Source organism: Sceloporus undulatus, chromosome 4 (genome assembly GCF_019175285.1).
Source record: "Sceloporus undulatus isolate JIND9_A2432 ecotype Alabama chromosome 4, SceUnd_v1.1, whole genome shotgun sequence".
NCBI classification, from domain to species: domain Eukaryota; kingdom Metazoa; phylum Chordata; class Lepidosauria; order Squamata; family Phrynosomatidae; genus Sceloporus; species Sceloporus undulatus.
The window spans coordinates 83,595,932-83,623,280 of NC_056525.1; the positions used below are offsets into that span (position 1 = coordinate 83,595,932).

A 27,349-nucleotide genomic window follows, 5' to 3' on the forward strand; every position below is an offset into this window, starting at 1 on the left:
TAGTCTTCCCGACGAGCTCCGTCTTATCACCCCCCTGGAAACATTTAAAAAGAGGCTTAAAACCTTCCTCTTCTGTCAAGCCTTCCCCCCTGGAAAATGAAGTCGTGTACTCTGATCCCATTGACTCTCTACCTCACCCTATTGATTGACTGAATGATTGTTTTTAGATTTGTATATTGTATTTAGTGCTCTTGGTTTTATCTATTTTATGATGTGTTTTGTAATTGGTTTTAAACTCTATGTAAACCGCTTTGATCTTTTGGAAAAGCAGTATATAAATAAAAATTTTTATTATTATTATTATTATTATTATTATTATTATTATTTCCTGGCTTCCTTCTGGGGACCACCTGGAAGTGAACAGTGGCATTGGATGGTGGAAATAATTAAATGTAGAATCATAACCACAGAAGACTGAATTCTTCATTTTTGGTCAAGCATTTTTCTTGCTAGGAGGAGGCACAAAAAGGGCTTTCCCAGGTTGCATGTAGCCTGAAGGCCACATAATCCCCCCACAATAAATAGTCAGCTGTTTTCAGATTGCTTCTCAAGCTCCAACCTATTTTTGGGTACATAAATAAGGTGGGCTTAACAGGAGCCCTGGTAGTGCAGTGGTTAAATGCCTGTACTGCAACCACTCACTCACAAACCATAAGGTTGCAAGTTCAATACCAGAAAAAGGGCTCAAGCTTGACTCAGGCTTGCATCCTTCCAAGGTTGCTAAAATGAGTACCCAGATTGTTGGGGGAAATTAGCTTACACTTTGTAAACTGCTAAGGGAGTGCTTAAGTGCACTGATAAGCAGTGTAGAAATGTACTTCCTATTGCTATTAACACACACAAAAGCACTCCTTGGTCAGATTTTACCTGTTCTTCAGTTTCAATATAGGCATAGTGTTATAATGTGATGTCTTGCCTGTCTATACAGTTCTAATGTAGTGCATTAAATGTCTTCTTTATCCTCCCCCTGCTTCTTATGCCTAGATAAAGTTGAAGCCCTTAGTTCCTCAAACAGAAGAAGAGAAGATGGAATACAGCATTGCTGCTGAACGCCGTCGTATGCGACTGGCCCATGCAGAAACAATCAAAGGCCTTGTCTCTAACAGTCCTGTGGAGTCAGGTAGAGTAATCCACACAGTCCTATCTGGTGCTTTTGTTGAAGTGCAGTAGTTGTCTGCTATACCAGTCTAGACAATGTTCAAGAACAGTAAATAGGATTGGCAGCTACAGAGCACTGGTAGTGAAACCTAGTATTCTATCTGGGCATCTGGAAAGCATGACATCCATCTCTATTTGGGGGCTAATCACAACAGAATATAGTATTAAATGTTTATGTAGAGACATTACAATGCATAGGCAACTGTTTACATTGGATGTTCTTCCTATTATTTCCATTAACATTAGGCCAGTTCCTCATCTACTGCAAGACTGCATTTTCCTGAGCTCTCAGCTGATGCATAGAATGATGTGTATAGGCGATGATGCGTGTGTTTCATGCATTAAGTTAACTGTTATTTATTTATTTAATCATACACACCCCCCCAAAGATAGTGCTCAATATAGCAAATAATAAAAAGAGATCAACTTCAAAAGTATATTTGAAAATATACAAACACATCATTAGGAAAGATGTAAACTGCACCGTCCAGATTAAATCAACTTGAAAAATACTTTAAATGCACATGTACCTACACTCCAGGTTATATCACCAACAGGATTCCATCAGCAGGATTCTAGCTCCACTGTGTTTCCTATAATTGGGACAACTTTATCAGTTCCTGTCTTTCCTCTCTGCTTGCTGCCAGGCCATGATTCCCAGAGACCTTTGGGTGGTATCAGATGTTGTCAAATAGTCCAGACACAAGAACAGTTTCTCTGTAGATGTTCCCTGTTAAAATGCATCCTTATTTCCTAACAGAGCTTGAGAGCAGAGACTGCAACATGGTAGTACCTGCAGAAAAGACCCGAGTGGAGAGTGTGGAACTCATTCTGCCCCCGCATGGCAACCATCAAGGGAACACCTTTGGAGGGCAGATCATGGCCTGGATGGAGAACGTGGCCACAATAGCAGCGAGGTTGTGTGCTTCTTTATCTTTGGGATAAAACTATACACAATGGTGGTAGTTTGCTGGTATGGCCTGACTCATGTTTTAAAAGATGGATTTGCCACAGTCATTCCCACTGTTTCATTGCTGGTCTCTAAGTTGTTCTTGGAATGACAAAAACAGAGCTATTATCTATTATATGGCACTATTGCAATTTTGCTTCAAGAAATTGCAAACTTAGTTTTATCTGTACTGTACCTATTCAATATTAACTTAACATAGAAGCTGCAGAATTTAGGAATGTAAATCGATAGAGAAAGAGCAGCTAGCAAGAGACCATCAAACCTCAGTGCTTTCACACTGACTATTGAGGTATTGCTGTTACTTAATATTGCTTAAGAGCAATGTTACATAATAGCAATATTGAACTATTGCTATTGCTCTTAATATTGAACAATATTTAATAATAATGTTTATTGTAAAGCAAGCACTATTGACTAGAATCAGAAATGCAAAAGGCTGAAGCCATATTGCCTTCTTGTGGCTAAGTATAAACCTAGCACTACACTTCCAGCTACCTTCTCAACTGAGAGCCAGCATGGTATAGTAGTTTGAGCCTTGAAATATGACTCTACAGACCAGGTTTCAAATCCTGTCTCTGCCATGTCAACCCATTATGTTTGATCAGTTGATCGTAATAAATAATAAATAGTAAACCAATTGGGTGATCTTGGGCAAATAACACCTTCTCAGCCCTTTTAGAAGGGGTTTGCAATGGCAAACCCCTTCTAAAAAAACTTGCCAAGAAAACTCCAGGATAGCTTCGCCTTAGGATTGCCATAAGTCTGAAACCACTTGAAGGCACACAACAGCAACCTTTCCCAGTTAGTTTTCTTCCAGCTTTATGTGGATTGGGAGACAAACTGATGGAATGAGCTGGAGTGTTTCCATTTTTGTCCTTAGGTAGTTTTCATTCCATTCCAGGTATAGGCATTACATTGTGGTGAACCTTTTAAACTCTATTAAATTTTAATAAGGTGAGCAGCAGATGCCATTGTGAAGCTGTGCATGCATGACCAGTATACTGTAGCTTGTATCCCTTCAGGTTACCAGTTGCTGACCACAGCCATGCTGATCAACGTGCAGCTGGCAGCAGAGAGGCTTTTGTGAGCCATGGAGGTCATATTGAACTCATCCAGATAGAATCTGAAATGTAGTCAAACTCCACCAAGGGAGAAAATAGAGGGGTGTTTCAGTTTACTGTATTTTCTGTGTACTCTCTACCCACAGCAACATATTCAGCAGTGGGATTTGCCCAGATGTGTGCAATAAAGTGAACTGCTGCTGTCCTTCTAACCTTTTGAGTGGCACATGTCTGTGGTGGTTTCCTAAACTGACATATTGGATGTATATTGGATCATTTTTTAAAATCACTTCTATATATTTTTTCTACATTTTTAAAATCACTTTTATATTTCATCAAGAGACACAAGAGTAGTGGGGAAAAAAACTTTGGACCTGAATTAGTTCTTAACTTGCCATGGTCTCTGCTTTTTAAACCCACTCCCTAAATATCCTACACTCTTTCCCCCAACAGTACTAAACTTATTTCCCAAGGGAAACCAGATTGGATTTATCATCCTTGAGCTTCTTTCAGGTGGTCAAAACTCTATTCTATATGACTTTTTGTTTGTTTGTTTTGAAGCTAGGCATCATGTTTTGTTTCCAACATGTTTTCTGCAAGAATGTTACTCATGTTACTCTTGTACATCACTTTGGTTGGCAGCAAAACAATGAATAAAAAGATATAAATAAACTGAGTACAATGGAACGAACCACACACACACACACACACACACACACACACACACACACACAGGATCCACAATTATGTGAGTATCAGTGGTACCCAGTGATGAATGATTGAGAGAATAAAGAAAATGTAAAGGGCAGAAAAGATATGTATAAATTTTAGCAACAGATCAAGTCATCTGAAGTATGATTGGAACACTGGCTTGCCTTAAATTTGGTAAATCTACGTTAGTTTTGTTTTAAACCCTCCCTGTCCTCTGTGCCAAGAGTGGGCAAATTGTGACTCCAGATGTCATTGGACTGCAACTCCCATCAGCTCTACCCAGAATAGTGGTAGAGGATGGTGGGAGTTACAGTTGAACATCTGGAGGCCACTCATTCCCTACTTTGGTCTAGATTTTGTCACTACAATTTGTTTTACTGTTCAACCAAATCTACATTTTAATCCTGTCTTGCTGTGAACTTTGTGTAAGTTTAGATCGAGGTTTGGCTGCAACTGATTAGGCTGATTGGAGGCAATAAGTTGTTACACAACCACCTCCATAAACAGTTCAAACCTTAATACGCTACACCTTTAGTAGAAATTCTAATTAATTCATCTCCTGGACTCCTTACCTATTTCCTTGAGCTTGCAGAGTTGGAGCTCCTTTTGACACTGTGTTTCTGTCTAACATCAGGTCTTCTTTTCCCCCAGTCCTGATGTAACCAGTTTGGGTCAGTGGCATACTAATCGTTTGGCCATCACACTTTTCTTTGTTCCTTCAAAAGCAAAACAGTGCTCCTTTTCATGTGTTGTTCTGTGAGACAGAGACCCTCTATTTAGACAAAGGAATAAAGGAATAAAGACAAATGTGACGGAAGAATATGAGTTGCTGACCTTTCTTCTACTCAGAGCTTGGAAAAGTTATTGCAAGGGTCTACAGTTCCGAGAATATCCGAGCCAAAGTGCTGCAGACATGTGTTTCCATTATACATGTCACCCTCTCTTTCTAGCCCTTGCCTTCTCCCTATAAAGAAGCAGAATCCCAGTCCCCTTGAAAATATTGATAATCCAAAGGCATTCACTTTAATTAGAGACAAGCTGGCTGCTCTCCTTTAGGTGGCACTGTGTCTTCATGAAATCTGAGGAGGTGGGTTATAAAATTGTGATAAAGAGAAGTAAAAAAAAAAAAGGGGGGGGACACGCTCTCTCACAGCATACCTGCACTCACTTGTTGTTGGAAACTCTCAGGGTCTTGTGACCTGACAGAGATATTCTCCATAAGAAGAAGCCTGGGGAAATCTAGCTTGTCTTGATATCTAGGTCTTGCTGTTTCACACAAAGTTTGAGTTTGTTTGGGGTAAATGGCAAACCAACTGAATTTGCAAGAGTATCACCTGTTACTAACTGTGTTTTCAGACAAAGCTTTTGCTATGTAGTTGCCCTGCCTGGTTCAAAGTTCACAGTGGCTCACTTAGTAGCTCTCCTGTGCCTTCCTGCTGCTTATTCTGTCATTTTTCATAACCACAACCAACTTGTTGAAGAAGAAAGACAGAGTAGCTGCACAATCACTTTGTATCAATAGAACTAAGGACCGGTGCTTGAGAAAGTGCCAGAATCCCCCAGCCATTCTGTGCTTTGTAGTCCAAAAAGTAACTTTTCTGAGCTCTGCTAAGAGTCCTCCATGTGGAGACACCTAATTCATAATAATAGCTGAGTAGTTGGTTCTGCAAAAATGAATGGATTATGCATATCAGTTTGATTTTTTTAAAAAATTCTTGGAATATTATTAAATTTATTTCTCTTTTCAATTGTAGCCGACTGTGCCATTCACATCCTACCCTGAAGACAATTGAAATGTTCCATTTTCGAGGTCCATCTCAAGTTGGGGACCGCCTCCTGTTCAAGGCCATTGTCAACAATGCATTCAAGTACAGGTCTGCCTTTTAAACCCTTGTAGCAGCCTTCCCAAATACAGTGTACTCCAGATGCCATGGATTAACTCCCATCAGCTTCAGCCACTGTGGCCCATGACCAGGAATGATGGGAGTTGCAATCCAAAGCATCTATAGGCCATCATGTTGAGGAAGGTCACTCTAATCTAACTAATGGATGTGGATCAGAGCTCAGAAGTAATTTTTCTTGATTTTCTAAATTAAACCATTCTACATTTCTCAGAAGAACAAGTGCAGAATTGTTTAAACATAAGCTTGGGAGATATAATATTATTCAAAATGGGGCAGGTAAATGATTTCAGAAGTGAGTGAAATTGTCACAATTGTGTAAAGTTTCAGAATTAGTCAAAAGATAGAACTCAGCTCTGTGTAGAAGCAAGTTAGCATATGTTCTTTCAAAATTATACATTAATGAATTCCAATAAATTGGCAGTTCCATAAGAAGCAGAGATAACAAAAAGGCCCTTGTAAATTATCATCCATTACTGCTGCTCACAATATATTGTACTAGGACATTTACCTGGTGTTATCTGGCTTGATGTTAATGATTTCACTGCTATCAGGATATCACTGCTGTCACTCTTGAGATAGAGTCTAGTAATAAAAATGTTAATATCAGCATCTACAATCCATAAAATGTAACACCAAATTGCATGCAAAATGAACCCAAAACATTTTTTTCAAAATTATTATTATTATTATTAACCTTTATTTATAAAGCGCTGTAAATTTACACAGCGCTGTACATACAATCTTTTTAATTGGACGGTTTCCTGCCCTAAGGCTTACAATCTAAAAAGACACGACACAAAAGGAGAAGGGGAAGGGGATGAGGGCCAACAGTTCTTCTCTACCTCTGAGGCCTGGATCAGGGGAGATGGACTGGAGGGAGGACATAGCAATACAGGAAATGATTCAATAAAACAGGCAACAAAGGAACATGAAATAGCAAGTGACAATTATGCAATGCCTGGGAACGTTTCTCTGAACAGGATGGTCTTCAGCTCCGTTTTGAAGCTGGTTAAAGAAGTGATGGCTCTTGCTCGCGGGGGAAGAAGGTTCCAGGAGTGAGGGGCAGCGAGTGAAAAGGGGCGAATTCGAGATGGGGCAGAGGAAATCATGGGCTGGGACAGCAGACCTTGACTACCAGAACGGAGGGCCCTAGTGGGAAGGTCTGATAAGTAAGGAGGGGCCAGTCCATGGAGGGCTTTAAATGTCGACAGCAGGAGCTTGTACTGAATGCGGAAAGGGAGGGGGAGCCAGTGAAGGGATGCCAGCACAGGAGAGATGTGGTCAGAGCGGTGGGAGCATGTGATAATGCGTGCAGCTGAATGCTGGACAGAGATTAAAGAACGGAGATGAGAAAGAGGAAGCCCAGCTAGGAGAACATTACAGTAATCAAGTCGTGAGACCACAAGGGCATGGACCAGGATCTTGGCAGAAGAGGCGGAGAGATAAGGTTGGATTTTGGCAATATTGTATAGTAAGAATCGGCAAGCCTTGGCTGTGGTCTGGATCTGCGGGATACACGACAGAGAAGAATCAAAGATAAAACCAAGACCGCAGGCTTGCTGGACTGGTTGAATAGAAATGTTGTCAACGGAGACAGAAAAGGAGTGTTGAAGGGCAGACTTAGGAGGAAAGACAAGAAGCTCTGTCTTGGACATGTTGAGCTTCAAACGCCGATGGCACATCCACTGCGAGACAACTGCGAGAGGACGAAAGTTGCTGTTCAAGCCTTGGAGAAAGGTCAGGGATGGAAAGATACAGCTGGGTGTCATCGGCATACAGATGGTAGGAGAAACCAAAAGAGCTAATGAGTTTACCTAAGGACAGTGTGTAGAGAGAAAACAGAAGGGGACCCAGAACAGAGCCCTGGGGAACTCCAACAGATAAGGGAACAGGAGAAGAAGTCTGACCACCTGCAACCACTTCAAAAGATCTGCCAGACAAATAAGATCTAAACCAGTCGAGAACAGAGTCTGAGAACCCAAGGTCAGAGAGTATGTCAACTAAGAGACAGTGATCAACGGTGTCAAAGGCTGCAGACAAATCGAGAAGGATGAGAACAGAGTAAAGGCCATTAGCCTTGGTCTGTAAAAGGTCATTTGAGATCTTAGTGAGGGCTGTCTCTGTGGAATGCCTTGGGTGGAAACCAGACTGAAAGGGATCGAGAATGGAGTTGGCTTCAAGAACCTCAAGACAGCGAGAATAAACAACCCATTCCAAAACTTTAGAAAGAAAGAGAAGAAGAGAAATTGGACGATAGCTAGACAAAGAGGAGGGGGTCAAGAGAAGGTTTTTTCAGAATTGGGGAAATGAGGGCATGTTTGAAGTCCGACGGGAAGGAGCCTGTAGAGAGAGAGAGATTGAAGATATGGAGAAGCAAGGGCAGAAAAGAGGGAGCTATAGAAATTAAAAGACGAGTAGGAATTGGATCAAGAGAACAGGTTGCAGGTTTACAAGAGTTCAGAAGTGTAGAGAGTTCATCCAAAGAAGTAGGAGGAAACACAGAAAAAAAAGGAAGTTTGCTAATCAGTCCTGAATTTGCATAAATGATTTGATGTCATCCTAAGTGTAAAGATCAAGTTTGGTCACAGTCAGTTCATAGATGTGCATTCTAGAGCATAAAATGCAGAAAACCCAAGTGTTTGTTTAGGAGGCACTCAAAGTAGCTGAGGGATTTTGTCCAAAACAAAATGACCTTTGTTTTGGTACCAATGGTGGTGACTCTGTTATCACACATGCACCTTTGTATAGCCCAACAGATAAGACAAGCAGTTTAAACCAACTTATAAGTGTACTTTTAGGATTCTGCTGCAGTAGCTTTAAAAAATATGTTCTTCATTCCAGCATGGAGGTTGGGGTGTGCGTAGAGGCCTATCGACATGAAATGGAAGTCAGCCGAAGACACATTAACAGTGCCTTTATGACTTTTGTAGTTTTGAATGAAAAGGGACAGCCACGAACACTCCCGTTGCTGAAACCAGAACCAGGGGTAAGAAGTGGAAAATAGTACTGTTTGGCTTCAAAAGTGATAAGTAATGGTCTTGAATCAGATGAGTTTCTTCCCCCTAAAAGTAGAGACATATAAAATCTGCTGTCTTCTTGGGACCATCTTGAGAATTTGATTCATGTGTACTTGGGAGGCAGAAAAATCACTTCAAGAAGTTTAACTGATGCACGATAACCATGATTTAAAGGCTGAACTTCATATTTGACAGATAATTGCAGTTCAGCACATTTGTTTCCTGCTGCTGTGGACTGTACATTGCACTGACATAGATGTCATCCTCATCAGATTAAAAACTTTTAAGGTCCAAATTAAATATAACCTGCAGTCATAGATATTCCCTAGCTCTTTCTCTCTCTTTGTTTGCTTCCAAACTCTGGAGTGTACTCCGTTTGGAGTTATAGGTAGTCCACACACATTTTGTGGACTATCTAAAGTGAATTTTAAGCAATCTTGTCATGGATCTTAATGCCCTGTTTGGTTATTTACTGTGTTATTATCTGATTATTGTTTTATTTTATCAATTTTTATCAATTTTCTGTACACTGCCTTGGTTGGTTTCAGAAATGTGGCATGTATAAATCATGGGTGGGCAACTAAGGAAGGCTAGAGGGGCATATTAGCCCACTCTGGAGACGCTCGGGAACCCTACCTTCCACTGCACCCTCTTGCAAAAACAAAAATATCAAAATGTTCTCCCCCCCCCCCAAATGCACCCAAATGACTCTAGGGGACATGGGGGGCCTTCTTACCATATTTTGGGGCTTTCCTGGTCCATTTTAGGCCCAGGAAGAGACTTTTTAAATAGCAGTACATGAGCAGAAGTCATTTCTGTCATGTGCCATTTCAGAAAATAGCCTCTCCCAAACATGATGGGCTTGGACAGGATAGCCCTTGTGGTCTCTTGCAACTCTATCATTCTATCACACTTTTTCAAAGATTGGCTATAGTGGGGATGATATTTGTAGACTCATTCTGCAAATCCATTCTCTCTCACCTTTGGCTTGGTGGGTGAGGAGATAATCAAATGTTAACAATGGGTGAGCTAAAGGCTTGTGGTTCCTGGCATGCAGTCAGCTGTACAACTATGGGATCTAAATGTTGCTAGTGTATATTTACACTATTCTAAAAGTACATTGAGAGCCAATGTGGTGTAGAGGTTTGAGCATCAGACTATGACTCTGGAGACCAGGGTTCAAATCTCCGCTTAGTCATAGAAACCCACTGAGTGACCTTGGGCGAATCACACTCTCTAAGAAGTTTATCACACTAGCGAGTTTCCACAGGCAAACAGGAGTTAAACGGGAGTTAAACTACATTCAAATTTAAAGGAGACTTGTAAATTTGGTTAGTTTTTCACACTGAAATGGCGCCAAAGTGCAATAGTGCAAAATTAATCCACAGTTAAAGTGGAGGAAACCAGCAGCTTTCAAATTCGGAACTCAACCAGATTTGAAAAGCTGCTGGTTTTCTCCACTTTAACTGCGGGTTAACTTCGTGTTATTGCACACTAACTGCGATGTCGTGTGAAAAACTTTGGGCATTTCTAGGTTTCCTTCACGTTAAATCGGGTTTAAATCCCGTTTGCCCACAGGATCTCACTAGTGTGATAAACGTCTCAGTCTCAAAGAAAGATAAAGGCAATCTCTCCCTGAACAAATCTTGTCAAGAAAGCCCCATGAGTTGGGAATGACTTGGAGCCACACAGCAACAACAGAAGTGCATTGGTTCTTGTCCTGAATCTGTTCAATGCCAATGGAATGCTGACCATCTGTTGGCAGGGAAATAGAAAACTGGGAGGGAGTGGAAGGGAACAGTATGGAGTTTTGTGGAGGAGGATGTGGCTGACTGACAGGAGTATTCCACATTCTTAACACTTGGTTGCCAATCCCTCTGATAATCACCATGTTGCTGCACCGGCCACCTGCCAGTGAATCCAACCTGAAAGAAAGTCTTTTGTCCTATAAATTTCATTGCCAGATAAACAGGGTAAACCTGAATGCTTTTGAATTAAATCCTCACATCTGGCTGAGGTTTTTTATTACTATTTAATGGCCTCTTTTTTGTTCCTGTGCATGTTTTATAAATCTTCAAAATCTTATTTCTCTTCAACAGGATGGAGAAAGACGGTTTAAAGAAGCTAGCGCTAGACAAAAAATTAGACTTGACAGGTAGGTGAAAAAAATGGGTATTGTCTGGCAGTTTCCTTACAATCACTCTTTCCCCTCCTTGCAATGCCCCTGCCCCTCAATTCCTGTGAAAGATGTGAGGAATGTAAAGTTTTAACTATGACCGCATATAATTCCTCCCCCATGGGACATTCCTGAAGATATAATTATGTTCACATGTAAGAAATTGATTGTAGCTACACTCCTTTGCCTGACTCCACAAAAGGACTAGGGCAGCCTTGTTGAATATAGCAGGGGTACCAAATTTGTGGATGACACCAAATGAGGAGGGATAGCTAATACCTCAGAGGATAGGATCAAAATTTAGAATGACTTTAACATATTAGAAAGCTTAGCCAAAACTGACAAAATGAATTTCAATGGGGAGAAATATAAGATACTGCATTTACACAGAAAAAATGAAACGCACAGATATAGGATGGGTGACACCTGGCTTAACAACAGTACATGTGAAAGGGTTCTAGGAATCTTAGTAGCTTACAAGTTGAACATGAGTCAGCAGTGTGATGCAGCAGCTAAAAACCCCAATATGATTCTAGGTTGCATGAACAGGAATATAGTGCCTAGATCAAAGGAAGTAATAGTACCACTCTATTCTGCTTTGGTCAGACCTCACTTGGAATACTGTGTCCAGTTCTAGGCACCACAATTCAAGAAGGATATTGACAAATTGAAACACGTCCAGAGGAGAGTGACCAAAATGGTGAAAGGTCTGGAAGCCATATCCTATAAGGAGAGGCTTAAGGAGCTGGACATGTTTAGCCTGGAGAAGAGAAGCTTAAGGATTGACACGTAATGGCCATGTTTAAATATTTGAAGGGATGTCATATTGAGGATGGACCAAGCTTGTTTTCTGTTGCTCCAGATACAGAGCAGTGGATTCAAACTATGGGAAAAGAGATTTCACCTAAACATTAGGAAGAACTTCCTGATGGTAAGAGCTGTTGGACAGTGGAACATGCTCCCTTGGAATGTGATGGAGACTCCTCCTTTGGAGGTTTTTAAACAGAAGCTGGATGCCCATCTATCGGGTGTGCTTCAATTGTATATTTTTGCACAGCAGGGAGTTGGACTGATTTGCCCTTGTGGTCTCTTCCAACTCTGTGATTCTATGCCCACCCTAGTCCTTTTTGGTGAGTCAGGCAGAAGAGCAGAAAGTGTCCTGTCATCAGAATGCCTAAGGTTCAAGGGTCCGAAATGTCCACATCTTGGGGAGAAGGGATTGTCAAAATCATGAAATATTGGAGGCTACATGATTTGTTAGCTACCAACATGAGATCTGCTGAATGTGTGGAGGGCCTTTGCTTATGCAACCAGGAGTCTTTCATGCCCATTTTCTCTTGCATATATCCATTTTAGTTTCTTCAATTCATTGAAATCAACAAAGGTTAGGTGCAAACACTGAGGTGTTTGATATTAATTTGGCTCAGGAAAATACATTGAACGATGAACTCTAAATGATCCTGGGACTCAAACCAAACTTGAAGCAACACTTTGGGACATTTCAGACCTAACCTTAATCTCAGATATGTAGAATCAAGCGCTAAATATCTCTATATAGTATTACATTTCTACCCTCAAAGAGCTTGATTATGATAATGTAAGGGATTCCTTCCCCCCTCAAACCTTTTTTGCTCACTAATGATGGACAGGTGCTTTGCATATGCTCAGAAGCACATTTTCTTATTAATTCACATTCTAAAGCTGAGCTATAGCATTGAAAATAGTCTGGCATTAAGACTCAGTATAAATAGACAGCTTGAACGGACTCCAGCTGTACAGTATCTGAAAACTGTTCAAACCATACCACCACCATTCTTTCAATGCTGGAGGTTTTTTGTGGACATTGGTGACATGCTGGCCAGCATTTCAACAATGAAAAGAAGTTCCCTCTCTTTATAAGAAAAGGGAGGGGGGAATGTTAAGATACTTAGAAATGCATATCTTACAGTATACTATCACAAAATATTTTTGAATCAAAATTTTGCTGAGTTGCTGGAGGGAGCCAAGGTGGAGAGGAGGCCACCATAGCCACAAAATTATTGGATAGTATCCAATCTATAGTGTTCTAATAAATTACATTTTTGGACTACTTTTGCCAGATTCCCTAAGCCAGCTTGACCAGTTACAATGCTGCCTGAGGGATTCTGGGAGCTACAGTCCAAAAAGGTAACTTTTCTAAGTTTGGTTTCTAATAGCAAGACTTATCAGGAAGGTAGAACACTTAAGGAAGCACAAAGGAAAAGTTATCATGGAAGAACTGAAAAGCATGAGGCAAACATTATCAGCAAAGATAGTATAAAGATAAAATAAAGTTACCTCCTTCCCTGCTTTATGCCTCCCCAGTCTGTTTCTTTGTTCCTCAACAATTCCTATTTATAAAACAAATCCTCTTCAGCGCCATGCTATATTTTCCTTCCATTTTTGCCTTGCGGTGACATCAGAGACCCCTTCAGTTTGCCTCCTGTTATGTCACTAAAACCTCATAGCGTATTTATAGCCTTGTTGTTCAGTTGTCTCTAATTCATAATTTATGACAGAACACAGGCAGAGACCGCATGCATTATCCTTAAGGCCACGGTTCTCAGGGCATTAATGCCAGATCAATGCACTCTCTTGAGAGCACTGAGAGAAGGCAGGCTTGAGGAGGAAAGAAGAACAATGAACACTGTGAGATTAGAGTATCATAAACACAATGCTACTGTAAAATGAGTACTCTGACTTAGGGGTTCATGGCATCTTCTTGGTTAGAAGCTTCCCCCTTTCTTTGACATCTTTGTTGCTCAGCTGTTTGTCTCTGCTGCTGTCGTGTATCTGCTTGTAAACCACAGCTAGAGAGTCCTGTCTAGAGAGTGTAGCAGATGGAGCAGTAAAATAAGCTACAGGACAATTTCATTTATCCTAATGGTTTGGAGAGTTCTGCAGTGGAGAGGAGAGTAAGTGTAGACATCTGAGGTCTGAAGTCAAAACTTGAAAAAGCTACATTTTTGGACTCTTAACTTCCAGAATACCCCTGCCATGATAGCCAGAGGTTTCTGCCACCACAGAGCTTTTGCAGATTGGTCTAAAGAAGCCTAAATACTCCAGTATAGCTTCTTGTGTTGTCCTGGTTGTTATCATTTCATTCTTTTTGGGAGGCCATTTGTAGCAAAATGGGATTTTTTTTAGAGAGAAAAGGGAAGTCAATGATGCTTCATTATGACTTAGAATTTAAAAAAACATTGAGTCATATGAATAAAATGTTGCAGCTCATGCTGTGAATTGCCAGAAGTTAGTACAGGACAACAGAAATGTTGACAGGATTTAAAACACGCACACAGACAGACAGACACAGAACTATAGCAACAAATCTCACAACCTCTAGCAGTCTCTTGTGTCAATTGCTTCATGTGGAGGAGCCAACATGCAATTTTTTAGTCTATATGTAGGGCTGCCATATCCCGCCTGGGGGCAGGACTTTCCCGGTTTGGGGCGGGTCCGCACAGTCCCGCCCTGGTTTGGCCCCGCCCCTGGGATTCCCCCCCAGCGAGGCCCTGGGGGCGGCTCCGCGATCGCGGAGTCCTCCAAGGCCTCACCAGGGCCTGGGAGGAGGAGGAGGCCGCTTGCCACCGTGGCGATGGCCGCGATGACGGGCGGCCCCCGCGCCCCTTCCCGGCCTGAGAGGAGGCCGAGGCTTCCTCCCAAGCCGGGAAGGAGGACAAGGTTTTAAAATGTAGGACCTTTTAAAAAAAAATTCCTGGCCAGGAAATTTTAAAAAAAAAGGTCCTCCATTTTAAAACCTTGTCCTACATTTTTCCCGGTTTGGAGGTCCTCAGGGATGGCAACCCTATCTATATGCTGTGCAGAGTGCACGCCAGACTGCTTTATAATGCGAATAAAAAGAGCCCGTGCATATATTGCAATGTGAAGGTATATTACCTTCCTCTCAATTCTTCCTCCCACTTCCTTCTCCCACCCACTGGTACTTCTTTCAGAGGGCCAGATTGGTATGCTGGATTCAAGTGCTTTAGGTGACTTAAAAGCAGTTGTTAAAATTTGGGTCCTAAAGTTGTCGTTTTACTTTGTTTTATATTAGAACTGGTTTTATAGGATGCAACTGCAAGGAACTTGTTGTTCATATTTATTTTTCAGAGGCCTAAAATAAAACAAAGGCACTGTATTGTACTACATGAAACACAGGACAGAAATAGAATAGAGCCATAGGGTTACAATCTAAACAATAATATATGCATCATAGCATTAATATCTGCCTGGATGCAGCATTTATGATGTTAGAACTCCATAATGCTGAGGCCTGTGTTAATACTTAAGTACCTTCTATTATGGAAAGGAATATGGGAACATTCTGTTCCTGGAGAAGTTATATGTGGGTTGATGTGTTATCTCTGAATCTCCTTTTTCAGGTTACCTATGAACTTTGTCTTGTCAGATAATTGTGTCATCAAGATTATCTATTTTAAATATTTCTAGTTTTGTAGCTTGGGTGAGATCTTTATTATTTGGTATCTTGGACCCCGTCACCTTGGCCCTGTCATCTTGAAGGTCCTAGATAGTTGCTGTTAATGTGTTTTCTTATCGTAGACCCTGAGAATGAGATTGTAAAGGAGTGATATAGCTGAGCAAAGACCAAGATCACTTTTGGCTGTCTCTGCATGTTTGTGCCTCTTGGGTCTATAAGACTAGTATTGGTTCCAGAACAGCTTGGCAAACTTTACTTGACTGAACTGAGGGCCCAAACAGACAGGCCAAAATAAAGCTGCTTCGGGTCACTTTGGAGGTATGCTGTTTAAATGCTGCATACAGCCAGAAGCCGCACCAAAGCCATGCTCCAGTCCTAAGGACTGGAGTGCAGCTTTGACACAGCTTCTGACCTCTTAAGATGTGTGTGTTATTTAAACAGCATACCTCCAAAGTGACCCAAAGTAGCTTTATTTTGGCCCGTCTGTTCAGGCCCTGACTGTTTCTTTCTTTCTGCTTCTGGGCTTTAAATTGAACCTCAACAGATGTCATTTGCATACAGCAAATTCTGTTTGATAGGAGGCCTAAAAAGATACATAACTAAATATAAGTGGTGTGCCTGCAGTGCAGATACATTCTGTTTTACCTTTGTGCATGTATATACTGGTCTAGTTTGTGGCCTCCCATCCAAGTACTAACCAGAGATGACCCTGCTTTGCTTCCAACATCAAATGGAATCTGGTGCCTTTAGGGTATTTAAACACTTATTTTACCTGTGGAGTTAGAGAAAAGGAATCTAATGCACTATATGTGGGGTGAAGTGTGCAATATTGTGTCAGTACTTCCAAAGATCCCAAAATCTTGATCCATAGGAAGCAATGGAATTGATTGCAGGTCAGGAGTGAACTTGAACTGAGCCTGGTGTTTGCTAATCTTATCCCATTGTACATGCAGACTAGTAGAAGGCTATAGAACAGATGCATTCTGCTGAAATGTTTGCAGGCAAAGGTATTCACTTAATTAAAAAAAACAGCAGTCAAATCTTGACAGTTAATTTGAGCAGGTTGTGCCCCCCACACTAGAGTTGAAAGGTGTTGTGTGTCCATCTGGTCTCCCAGGTCTTAGCTAGCTCACTCTTGTTTCAAACCAGGATCTGTGGATTCCCTGTTATTCTCAGTTTAGTAGCACTTATACCCCTAGCTTCTTTGAAGTGTAAGCAAGCTTATTTTAGTTACTTACTAATCTTTGCTTCTTTACCTTTGGAATTCTAAGAAAAACAATTAGAAAAGGCCAAAAGGAAGATCTTTTGACCCATTTCCCAGTTTTCTAATTTAACTTAGAGCTTCAGCCTCTAGTCACCCAACACTTTGTACAATTACAGACACCTGCCTTGTAAAAACATAATATAATTTTAAGTAACATTTTAATTACTTCCGCCTTAGATTGGCTGTCTGACTTTTCACTTCTTCCTCTCAATTTTCTCATATGAAGTTTTCTCTCCCAAATTTGTCTCCCAGACTGGTTCAATTTTGCTTTCTTTCTCTAATGGCCTTTTGCCATTGTTATGTGCTTTCAAGTCAATTTTGACTTATCATAGGTTTTTGTCAGTAAGATTTATTCAGAAGAGATTTGCCATTGCCACCCTCTCATCATGAGGCTTGCTCAATGTTTCCCCGTGAGTTTCCATGGCTGAGATTCAAATCCTGGTCTCCCAGAGTCCAAGCCAACACTCAGACTACTACACCATGCTCAGGCTTTCCTTTTACCCATAGGTCATATCTGCAAATAAAGAGAAGCTGATGTTAGAATCTTTTATAACTGGCTTGCCACAGTTATTTATGTTGACTTCATAATCTCAAGCCAATTTGTTTTGTGTGAAAACTTTTGACTCTCATTATTCATTTATTGATCATGGAACCTAAACTTATATAGACTTCCCAAATCACATTTAATCTATGGTGCTCATTATATTGTTGTCCTACCTGATAAGCCATCTCTACTAGTAGATTTGAAAGATTTCTTGTGTTTTTTATTGCTGGTATTTGGATCAAAATTTATTCAGGTGGCTATTTTTAAAATATTAAAAAATTCTTGTAGTTTTTGAAGAAAGTCACATTCTGCACACATTCGTGGATTTCTTTAAGCACATATTTTAAAAAGCCTCTAAACACTACCTCCTGTTTACAGTCAGCTTTATGATAACCAATGCATTATTTTGCTTTTTACAGAAAGTATGTCATTTCCTGTAAGCATACAGAGGTACCTTTGTCTGTACCTTGGGATGAAAGTAACAAGGTAAAGTAAACTTTGAGCTGTCCTGTTGTCACATGAGTTGCAAACCTTTCCCTGAGTGGCTTTAGATTTAGGGGCTGTATGTTCAAGGACATGTTCAACACATACAAATTACTTCCAAATGTCTGCACATCTCCTCCCAATGTTGTATTCCATGATACTTCAAATCCACATTCTTTAACATCTGGGAAAAGATGCATGGCTGTGCTGCTGCTCATAGGGTGGAATTCAATAGCAGAGCTTTCCCATGTGGCAGAAATCTTAACCAGGACCCTCTTGGTGAAAGTAAATAGAAATGATGTGTATTTGCTGATGTCTTAGAAAGGGTATTGTATCAGACTCCAAGCTAGCTTATCGCCTCACTAGTGCTTTCAAAGGCTGGGGAAAGACTGTGAAGCAATAAAATAAAATAAAATAAAATAAAAATCTGTTTTGCTGTTCCTGGAGGCCTCCAGGAGCAACTATTTTGCCTTAGCTTTATGAAATCCTCTCTGCTCCCCTCCCCCAAAAAAACTAACAATGAATATACAGTTGCTTATGGTTCCAGTTTTCACTACTCTTAAAACTCTGTGTGTGGGGGGGGTGTGTGTGCGCGGGGGGTGCATTATGAGTTCGGTGGGTGAAAATTTGACACACACACACACACACCCCAATCCCACCAAATATTTCTATCCTGGATCTAGTAAATGGATAGTCAGTGAGATCTTTTTTAATGTTTTCATGCTTTAATGGTTTTTACTGTTTTTAACTGTGCTATTTTTAACTTATGATTTAATATTAGTAATATTTAATTTTTAAACAATTTGTTTGTAATCAGTGTTTTAGTTCTGCATTGAATCCCATTTTTGGAGAAAAGTGAGATATAAATCTCTTAAATAAATAAATAAATAAATTTATTTTTGATAGTGCAGAGGGAGAAAGAGCACTGGAAATTGGAAGGTGGGATCTTTTATATGTTGTTACCTTTGCCTTGGATAATAGATGGAAATTGTACACTCTTCCAAACGTTGCTGAACTGAAGCTCCTATAAGCCCAAGCCAGCATAGTCTATAGTGACGAATGGTGGGACTTGCAGTTCAGCCAGATCTATGGGAGGTACAATTCTCACCCTGGCCTCAAGTGATGCTCACTGATTCCTAGCACTTGCCTTCCTATAATGTCTAGAGAAATGTGATGAATTTTTTCAAGTTCTGCTGAAATCCTCAAAGCTGAAAAATCTCTGAGCCTGCAAGTATTCAGTGAAATTCAACACCAATGCCAAATTTTAAATAACATTCATACACCCACCCTCTGATGATTGTCATTTATTCCTAGCATACTTGACATGTCCTAGGTGTATTGATAAATATTCATAACCCATCCTACCCACAGACATATAATTTAAACAAGATGAAGTTAAGAGGATAGGGGAGATAAAGGAATAAGGAGAATCCATGTTGTTGCTGGATGCATTGATAAATAAAATCCGAAGCCATCATTGTGCATTGTATTTTCTTATGTGTCTATTGCAGGTTTATCTCAGTTACAACAATGTTACTGCACTGAAGACATTAGTAGCTAATGCCAACTGGGTGCTTGCGTCTGAAAGAGACAAGGTAGCTAATCCCATTCTCAAGTACCTTTATTCAGCCAGGGATGCTGAACATGGGTAGATACCAAATGTAAATACCTCTCCACACAGTGGTTTCTCTGCCCATACAGATAGTCATTGTAGATACAATATCATCTCAGCTAGCATTACCAATATATGAGGGGCAGAGCTTTTAAAATTTACAAATGCGTGGCCATTTGAGCTAGAAGGTTCTAGGAGTTGTAGGTCAAAAAAGTTAAAAATTATAACCTGTGGAGTTATGGTTTCCAACACTCTGTGCTGTTAAATTTGAGATGTTAACATGCTTCAGATCTTTTCATAGCAAGCAAAACCAAAAACATGGTAAACTGTATGTGTGGAATGTGTGTGCCTATTAGCATTTGTGCTAATCTCCAAGGGTCCTCTTAAATAACACTGTGATGCCTGTCAAAAGATATTTCTCTGCCCCCTCCTAAATTTTGCAATGCTCTGCTATTACAGGAAAGTTCTTCTTTCCCTCCACCAGCTGAGATTTCTGCTTCTGCTTTGCAGTACTAGAGTGCATATCATGCATAATATTATGAAAATCCTATTATTTCTCAACTGTAAGGCTATCTCCGCTACCCTTACATTATCAGGGATATTGCTTGATGTAGTTGCTGCATATCAACATCTAAATCCAATTGCTAGTTGCCCTGCTATAGGACAACCATTGAATCAATGGGATTTATAGAAGTATCAATTTAGCAATTGATTCAGCAAATCAGCTCTAGTTGAAACCAAGCACTGGTTTAGACCAAAGTGCTGAGAGAGCAGGGTCTCATCCTCATGTGGGGAAGTTACCATCTTGAAGAGTTCTAAACAGGTTACATTGAACTTTTTCATCCCTGCCTAAATCCAGTTGTATAGCCACCAATAATTATCTTAAACACTGCAAACAATACTGATTTGTGTGGATTAATTTCAAGGTCAACTCTATGCCTGAGTTGACCGGACTTTGGATACCGGTTAGGAGGTAAAACTAGAGTGGCCAGTTCTTTAGCACAGCCATCATACCTTCTAGTATGCTTCCAAGAAGCACTCTCTTTTCTTCTCTTTGTAACGTAGAAACAGTGTTGGGCAATACTTTGGTTATATTTACTTGAAACAGTGATCAAGGAAATCTCTGTGGAACATGCCTGTTTAGCTTTAACCACCTTTCTCTCCTGTATTCTGTCTGCCTTATCCTAAGTTCAAGATGTACATACTGGAGGAGGACATGTTCCTCTCAATCCGCATGGAGATGACCATCTGTTTTGATGCAATGCAGGCCTGCTTCCTCCTGTCAGATCTGCGACGCAGGCATGAGTGGGATAAGCATTTTGCGTAAGTGCCTAGGAACAGAGATGGGTTGGTACTAATGTTCTTCAATTAAGGATGAGATTCCCAGTCCCCTGTCTTGCACCATAAGGAATCCTTATGCCCTAAGAGTGAAAATTCTGAACAAAGTGGATTCTATTTGCAATATCACATTTTATGGCTTTTTTCTGTCCCTACAGAAATCGTATCCTAACACAGATGTGGGTAGTGGTGGGCAAATATTAGCCTTGCGGCCACATGTAGCCCTCAAAGATGTTTTTCTCTCTTATTTATTTATTTATTTATTTATTTTATATCCCACCTTTCCCCCAGCATGGGATTCAAGGTGGTGTAAAAACACAATACAATTAACAACTCTTTGTACAAAACCGAAAACAGAATTAAACCAAACTTCTATTTGAAAAGCACATGGTAAAAATGCAAGTTAAAACCAATTTAAAAAACCACATATAAAACACAATAAAACAGAACCCGCCCACACCAGTTAAAAGCTTCAAGTGCTGCATTATATTAAAAACCAAATGGAAAGCCAGCCAGAACTCCCAAGGAAAAGAGTTACACAACTTAGGGTCAGCCACCAAGAAGACTCTCTCATTTTCTCGCCAGGCATGTCTGTGATAGTAGTGGGACCAAATGAAAGTCCTCCCTTGCAGATCTTAAAGCTCAGGCAGGTTTATAGAGGTAGATAAGGTATTTCAGATAGTCTGTACCAAAGCTATGTAGGGATTGAAAGGTCATAGCCAGCACTTTGAATTTCTGACCAGAAATGGATTGGCAGGCAGGGGAGTTGTTTCAGCTGGATTGTTATACCTGCCCCAGTCAGCAACCTGGTTGTAACATTTTGGACCTGTTGAAGTTTCTGAACAGTTTCCAAAGGCTGACCCACATAGAGTGTGGTATAATAATAGAGACAGGATGTAATCAAGGCATGTGTCACTGTAACCTCGGAACTGTCCGGGGCTTCCCTTTTCCTGGCCAAACGATAAGGGAGAAATGCATTTTATGGAAACCTCCAGGAGTGTCCATTTATCTTTTAGATAGCCCCTCCTGATTTGCTTGTATGCTTTGAAGTTGTGGCACTCCATTTAGCTCTGAGGGGTTTCCAAGTACAGAAATCTGGTCTTGGAACTCTTCTGAGTTGTCCACCTCTGACTTAGATAGGTTGCACTGATCCTAGATCTACTGTCATGTGTCTCTCTCTCCTTATCCTAAACATCTGAACACCTCAAGAGTTATTTTGTAAATTTGTTTTTCTCTGTTGTCCGATATGACCTCAGTTGCTGTTGCACAAATTCTTCCATTAGAACCTAAGAGGAACCCTGATGGATCTGATGAAAGATTTCATCTTATGTTCCGCAGTAGCTGACCAGATGCTCTTGGAAAACCCAAATTAATCCAAAAGCCTATTCTCTTCCCCCAGAAAAAAATGGTCTATTTACATGCCTACTTCTGTCAAGTTTCTGAGCAGCTTCATCAACCCTGTTTCTTATTTTATCTCTTCCCTCCCCCCAAAAAATCCATTTTCAGGAGTGCTGAACTTGTCCAGCAAGTAGACAAAGATGACATGATCTATCATGTAATTAGTCAAACTATGAGTGAAGAAAAGAAGCCTCAAGACTTTGTCATTCTGGTGTCACGAAGAAACCCATGCGGCAAAGGGTATGTCAGCAAGTGTCCTCTCCCCATTCCAATTTTTAGTGTATCACGTTTTCACTGAATATGGTCCACCCATAACCATAGAAGCCATGCTTGACTCAGTTAGTCTTCTGAAGTTGCTCCTGGAGATCTTTTTAAAAAATGCCCCAAAACAGATGTCAAGAAGTCCACTCAAGGCAGTTACAGCATATTTGATAAGTCAAACAAGGATGCGTTGTGGGTGGTTGTGGGCATGGTGAACTAAGACCAAAGATGCAAAGGGATCTTGTAGCACCTTTGAGACTAATTGCCCAAAAGAAGTTGTAGCATAAGCTTTCATAGACTTGGTCTACTTCCTCAGATGCATGGGGTGAACTGGTGCCAAATCTACAGAAGCTTATGCCACAACATCGTTTGCAGAGTTAGTCTCAAAGGTGCTACAAGATCCTTTTGCGTACTGATATTTGAGACTAACATGACTATGGGGATTATCACACAGGAGGCTTACCATACTGGCAAAACGCTCCAGAAGCATGGAGGTGTGATAGCCGGTCGTGCTTCTGATTTGTCATTGAAGCATCCCTCACCTCTCCCGTCCTCAAAGCGTTCACAGAGCAGCCATTTCTTCAATAACAGGAACTTCTGTTATGAAAAAATGGCAATTTCGTGAATGCTTTGGTGATGGGAGAGGAGAGGGGATGGCTTCAGTGATGCTTCAGAAGCATGACCAGCTATCACACCTTCATGCTTCTGGAACGTTTTACCGGCATTTTAACCACAGTAAACTTGAGTGTTAAAATCTCTTTGTCTCTGAATTCTAAGACTGGAGAGTGCTTTACTTGCCCTAAACATGTTTCTTTCTTTTCCAGTGATCCATATGTTGTTGCATTCAGATCAGTCACATTGCCAACACATCTGGCAAAGCCAGAGTACACTCGAGGGGAAACCCTTTGTTCTGGCTTCTGTATTTGGCAGGAAACAGATGAACTCAGCAAAGTAAGCATCTACCTTGCTAAGCGTGTAGCAGAGCTATGTATAACAATGGTTCAATTTTTTTTCAGGCTTTAACCAGGGACGTAGCTAGGATTTTAGGAAGGGGGGGGTCCAGACTAGTGCCACCATTATAATGGGGCTTGAGTGCGGCGGCGCAGCAGCACACACCATTCATTTTTTCAATGGAAGGGGGGGGGTCGGACCCCCAGATCCCCCCCTTGGCTACATCCCGCTTTAACTACAGTTTACTGTGGCATCAACACATGGTAAAACCATGGTTGTTGCTCACCTTCAAATCTGGCTTCAAATCATGGTTTGCAAATAATGGTAACTGTAGTCTGCCTAATTTGGAAAACTTTGAAATGGTGGAGAAACTGGCACATAAGTGAAAGAAGGAGATGAAGGTTGTGATTCCACATGTTCTCAACCGCTGCCCAAATAAAGCCAGTCATAGCATATTCCTGTGCTTTTCTTATATGCCAACCATTTCAGCTCATCAACTTACTTTTAGAAGTCAAAATTTCAGTTCAACTCTCCAAGATATGCTATATAGCAAAGCTGGGGCATCTTTCTCAGCTTGTGGACCAGATTTAACTTCTTGACTCCTATTTTTTGGAGTGGGGGGGGGGAGTGAAAAAGATAAAAGTTATTAGTGTATCTTAGCTAAAATTGTGTACTCTCAGTAACTAGGCCTTGGAAAAGGTAATTAAGTCTTTTAGAATGGGAGTGGGAAACCCATGCAGAAGTTGGGAAGCCACCAAATGTGATATCATGGTGAAGTCCAAAAGGCTGAATTCATCCCCATTATCTGAGTTTCCTTACCCTTGTAAAGTCAAAGGCTTTCATGGCCAGCATCCATAGTTTTATGTGGGTTTTTCGGGCTATGTGGCCATGTTCTAGCAGAGTTTCTTTCTGACGTTTCGCCAGCATCTGTGGCTGGCATCTTCAGAGAATGTTTGCCTGGAAAGGACTTGGCTATATATATTGTCTGATCTGGAAAGGCAGGAGTGATTTGCATGTGCATTGTTGGTTGCTGATGGCAGGCCTCACGGTGTGAGGGTCTGCACAAGAGAACTAATGTCTGCTTGATTAGTGCTCATTGTCTGCTGGGAAACCCCTGACCCTGGGAGATTTCTCATTTGCATTTGGCCTTATCTTGCTATCTTTCAGGACTGGTAGCCAAACCTTGTTTACTTTAAGAGATTCTTCTTTCTTGTTGAAATTGTCCAAGTGTTTGTGGATTTCAATGGTTTCCTTGTGCATCCTGACATGGTTGAGCTTGGCATGGTCCAGAATTTCAGTGTTTTCAATGCTGGTGAAACATCAGAAAGAAACTCTGCTAGAACATGGCCACATAGCCCGAAAAACTCACAAAAAACTTTCCTTACCCTTGTTTTATAGTGAGAATTCCCTCCTCATTGTGCTGTGAACAGCTTTGGGAGTATCATTCTGTACACCAGATTTATTTTGGTGGTGCAGTGGATCCTTTTTTTGTTATGCAGTGTAGGAATCTATGCTCTTCACAAACCATTCTGTACCATAGCTCTCCAGTAACTAAACACTGTGATCCAGGTTCCACTAGTGTTATTTTTAACACTCTTTTCTCAATTGCAGGAAACCTGTGCTTGTACATATTGTCATGTGGAGAAAACTGTTGCAATACAGCAATAAGTAGCAATAGTGATCTCTGCAATTCTTGGCAGCAGCTGTCACAGCCACTGCAGATATGGAAATTATGTGCTGAACTCATCTGTGGTACTAATAGTTACAGCTTGAGAAGTTTTTTTTAAAGTAATTAGTTGCATTTTTAGTTTTAAGATGCTTATAATATGGAGGGATGACTCAAGATGTTTGGTTACTCTTAAAAAAAGATGGTAAAAAGAAATGAACACATGGATCATTTGTAGACCTTTAATGAACACTACCACTAATCTTCTTCATCTTGCTTATAAACAAATGGATGCTTGTGCAAGCTGAGACTGAGTATTAGGAAAACAATGCTACTGGTACATTAGTTGACACTTACTTTGCAAAATGATTTTGATTTTCTTAGTTTGGGGTCACAAAGTTTGAGATTTTCCAGGAACTAACTTAAGCCTCTCCAGCCTGGCATCTAGATGTATTAGGCTACAACTGCTAGAGTCTTACAGCCAGCTTTTAGGGAGTTGTAGTCATACCTGGAAATCACCAGGTTGGAAAAGTCTGAATGAACTTATCAGTGCTTTTGTTTCTAGGTGTCTTATTATCACCAGGCAACTTCAGGTGTGTTGAACTACATCACAACCAATATTGCTGGCCTGTCTTCAAGTTTTCATTCTACTTTTCAGTCATGTGAGCAGTTTCTCCTGAAGAATAAAGACAATGTCTGCACTGGGCTTTAGAATCTTTAGTTGTACAAAGTTTGTTTGCTTGTTTTTTTGCACAATGTTTTGTATAATGACAAATTAGAATCTCATTATTAGCACATTGAAGTGACTTCTATATCAATGCGGGGAAGAAAGAAACAGACATGTTGAAATGCATATATTGTGTGGCATAAGCATAAAGATGTAACTCATTTTTATCCATTTATGATCAGAATGACAATTTTTATCAAGGACAATATAATGATCAAAGCTTTCCTGATTGTGGTGTGGGTATGTTTTAAGGAAACAACATGTGAAGATTTTTCCTGGATCTTGGAAATACTTAATCACTTATGTGTTGGCTTCTATTGAAGTCTTTATTTATTACAGTGACAGGAAAATCTGATGTAAGGAAAAACTTGAAAATTTACACTTTTCCAGTCACCTGTCACTTTTTTTGCCTTGTCCAGTACACTAATTACTAGAGTAGAGAATAAACTTTTGTATTAAAAATGTTGTTTAAAAATGATACAGCGATGGCTTTTTTGCATAGGAGTAATAGATGTTTTTAAAGTGACTTTTTACCAAGGGAATTAAGATTCACAAAAAAATTCACAGAACCACATTGGGGTTACTGGAAGATACTTTGGGCACTGAGTAACTGCCTTATTTCAAAGCACACTACACAAGTGCAATAAGGTATTCAATCATGTCACATTTAAGAAGAAATTTTAAACATTATTTGTAAATGTGCCTTTTTTAGTCTTAAATGCTGGAGTATGTCTGTTCTTTTTTGAGCATGAAATATATCAGATTATTTTGTCATAGAGGAACTTTTCTTCCCATTTCAAAGATCATTCAGCCTTGGCCGTATGGTATTCTTCAATAAAATATATTTTCTTCTTTGGTCATGAGACAGTAATGACAGTAATGTGGTCCTGTTTTGTTCAATGAGTCTTTTCTCTCCTGCTTTTTGCAAAAAAAATTGTCAGTCCAGATTTCCAATGTATTGTATTGGTTCTCTGAAATTATGGAAGCTTCTTGAAATAAATGGCAATAAAAGTAACTTTAAAAGAGGAAATAATGAGTTTCCTCATTTCATAATCATTTGTGAGGAAGAGTCTGTTTGTTTGCTTCCTGGAGAAGGTGATACGCCTTCACTACTTAACTAATTCTAATTGTGTGTGTATTTTCACATCTTCCTTCTCTCCCTCTCTGGAGAAGAAGCAGGAACCTATAGACGAATAGATATTGATTAACAGCAACTCTCATGAACTTCAACAGGGAGAAATGTAAGGTACTGCGTGTAAGCGGAAAAAATGAAATGCATAGCTATAGGATAGGGGACACCTGGCTTAACGAGACACTATGTGAAAGGAATCTAGGAGTCTTAGAAGACCACAAGTTGAACATGAGACAACATTGTGATGTGGCAACAAAAAAGACCAGTACAATCTATAGAAGTATAGTGTCTAGATCAAGGGAAGTAATAGTGCCACTCTGTTCTGCTTTGGTCAGGCCTCATCTGGGATACTGTCTCCAATTCTGGGCACCACAATTCAAAAAGGATGTGGACAAGCTGGAGCATGTCCAGGGGTGGGCGACTAGAATGGTGAATGGTCTGGAAACCATGCCCTATGAGGAAAGACTTAGGGAGGTACATATGTTTAGCTTAGAGAAGAGATGGTTAAGAGGTGATATGA

General features: G+C 40.3%; 1 protein-coding gene and 1 long non-coding RNA gene across 2 annotated transcripts in view; one reads left to right on the top strand and one right to left on the bottom strand.

Annotated features, from left to right (window-relative positions):
* The window catches only part of ACOT11 (acyl-CoA thioesterase 11), a 166,898-nt gene extending 140,278 nt beyond the window's left edge, over positions 1-26,620 (top strand). The window contains exons 7-17 of the mRNA XM_042462605.1: positions 985-1,120; positions 1,919-2,075; positions 5,655-5,774; positions 8,646-8,790; positions 10,921-10,976; positions 17,681-17,747; positions 19,256-19,339; positions 20,546-20,679; positions 22,201-22,332; positions 23,178-23,304; positions 25,536-26,620. Coding sequence (XP_042318539.1) covers positions 985-1,120; positions 1,919-2,075; positions 5,655-5,774; positions 8,646-8,790; positions 10,921-10,976; positions 17,681-17,747; positions 19,256-19,339; positions 20,546-20,679; positions 22,201-22,332; positions 23,178-23,304; positions 25,536-25,682 — 1,305 coding nt within the window. The 3' untranslated portion in view covers positions 25,683-26,620. The remainder of the gene's footprint in view (positions 1-984; positions 1,121-1,918; positions 2,076-5,654; positions 5,775-8,645; positions 8,791-10,920; positions 10,977-17,680; positions 17,748-19,255; positions 19,340-20,545; positions 20,680-22,200; positions 22,333-23,177; positions 23,305-25,535) is intronic.
* Positions 4,481-13,392, bottom strand: LOC121928212. The gene is made up of 3 exons (XR_006103461.1): positions 13,314-13,392; positions 6,313-6,386; positions 4,481-4,672 (listed from the first exon to the last, which is right to left on the bottom strand). It is a non-coding gene; the product is annotated as an uncharacterized LOC121928212 (long non-coding RNA).
* Positions 26,621-27,349: the final 729 nt, after the last annotated feature.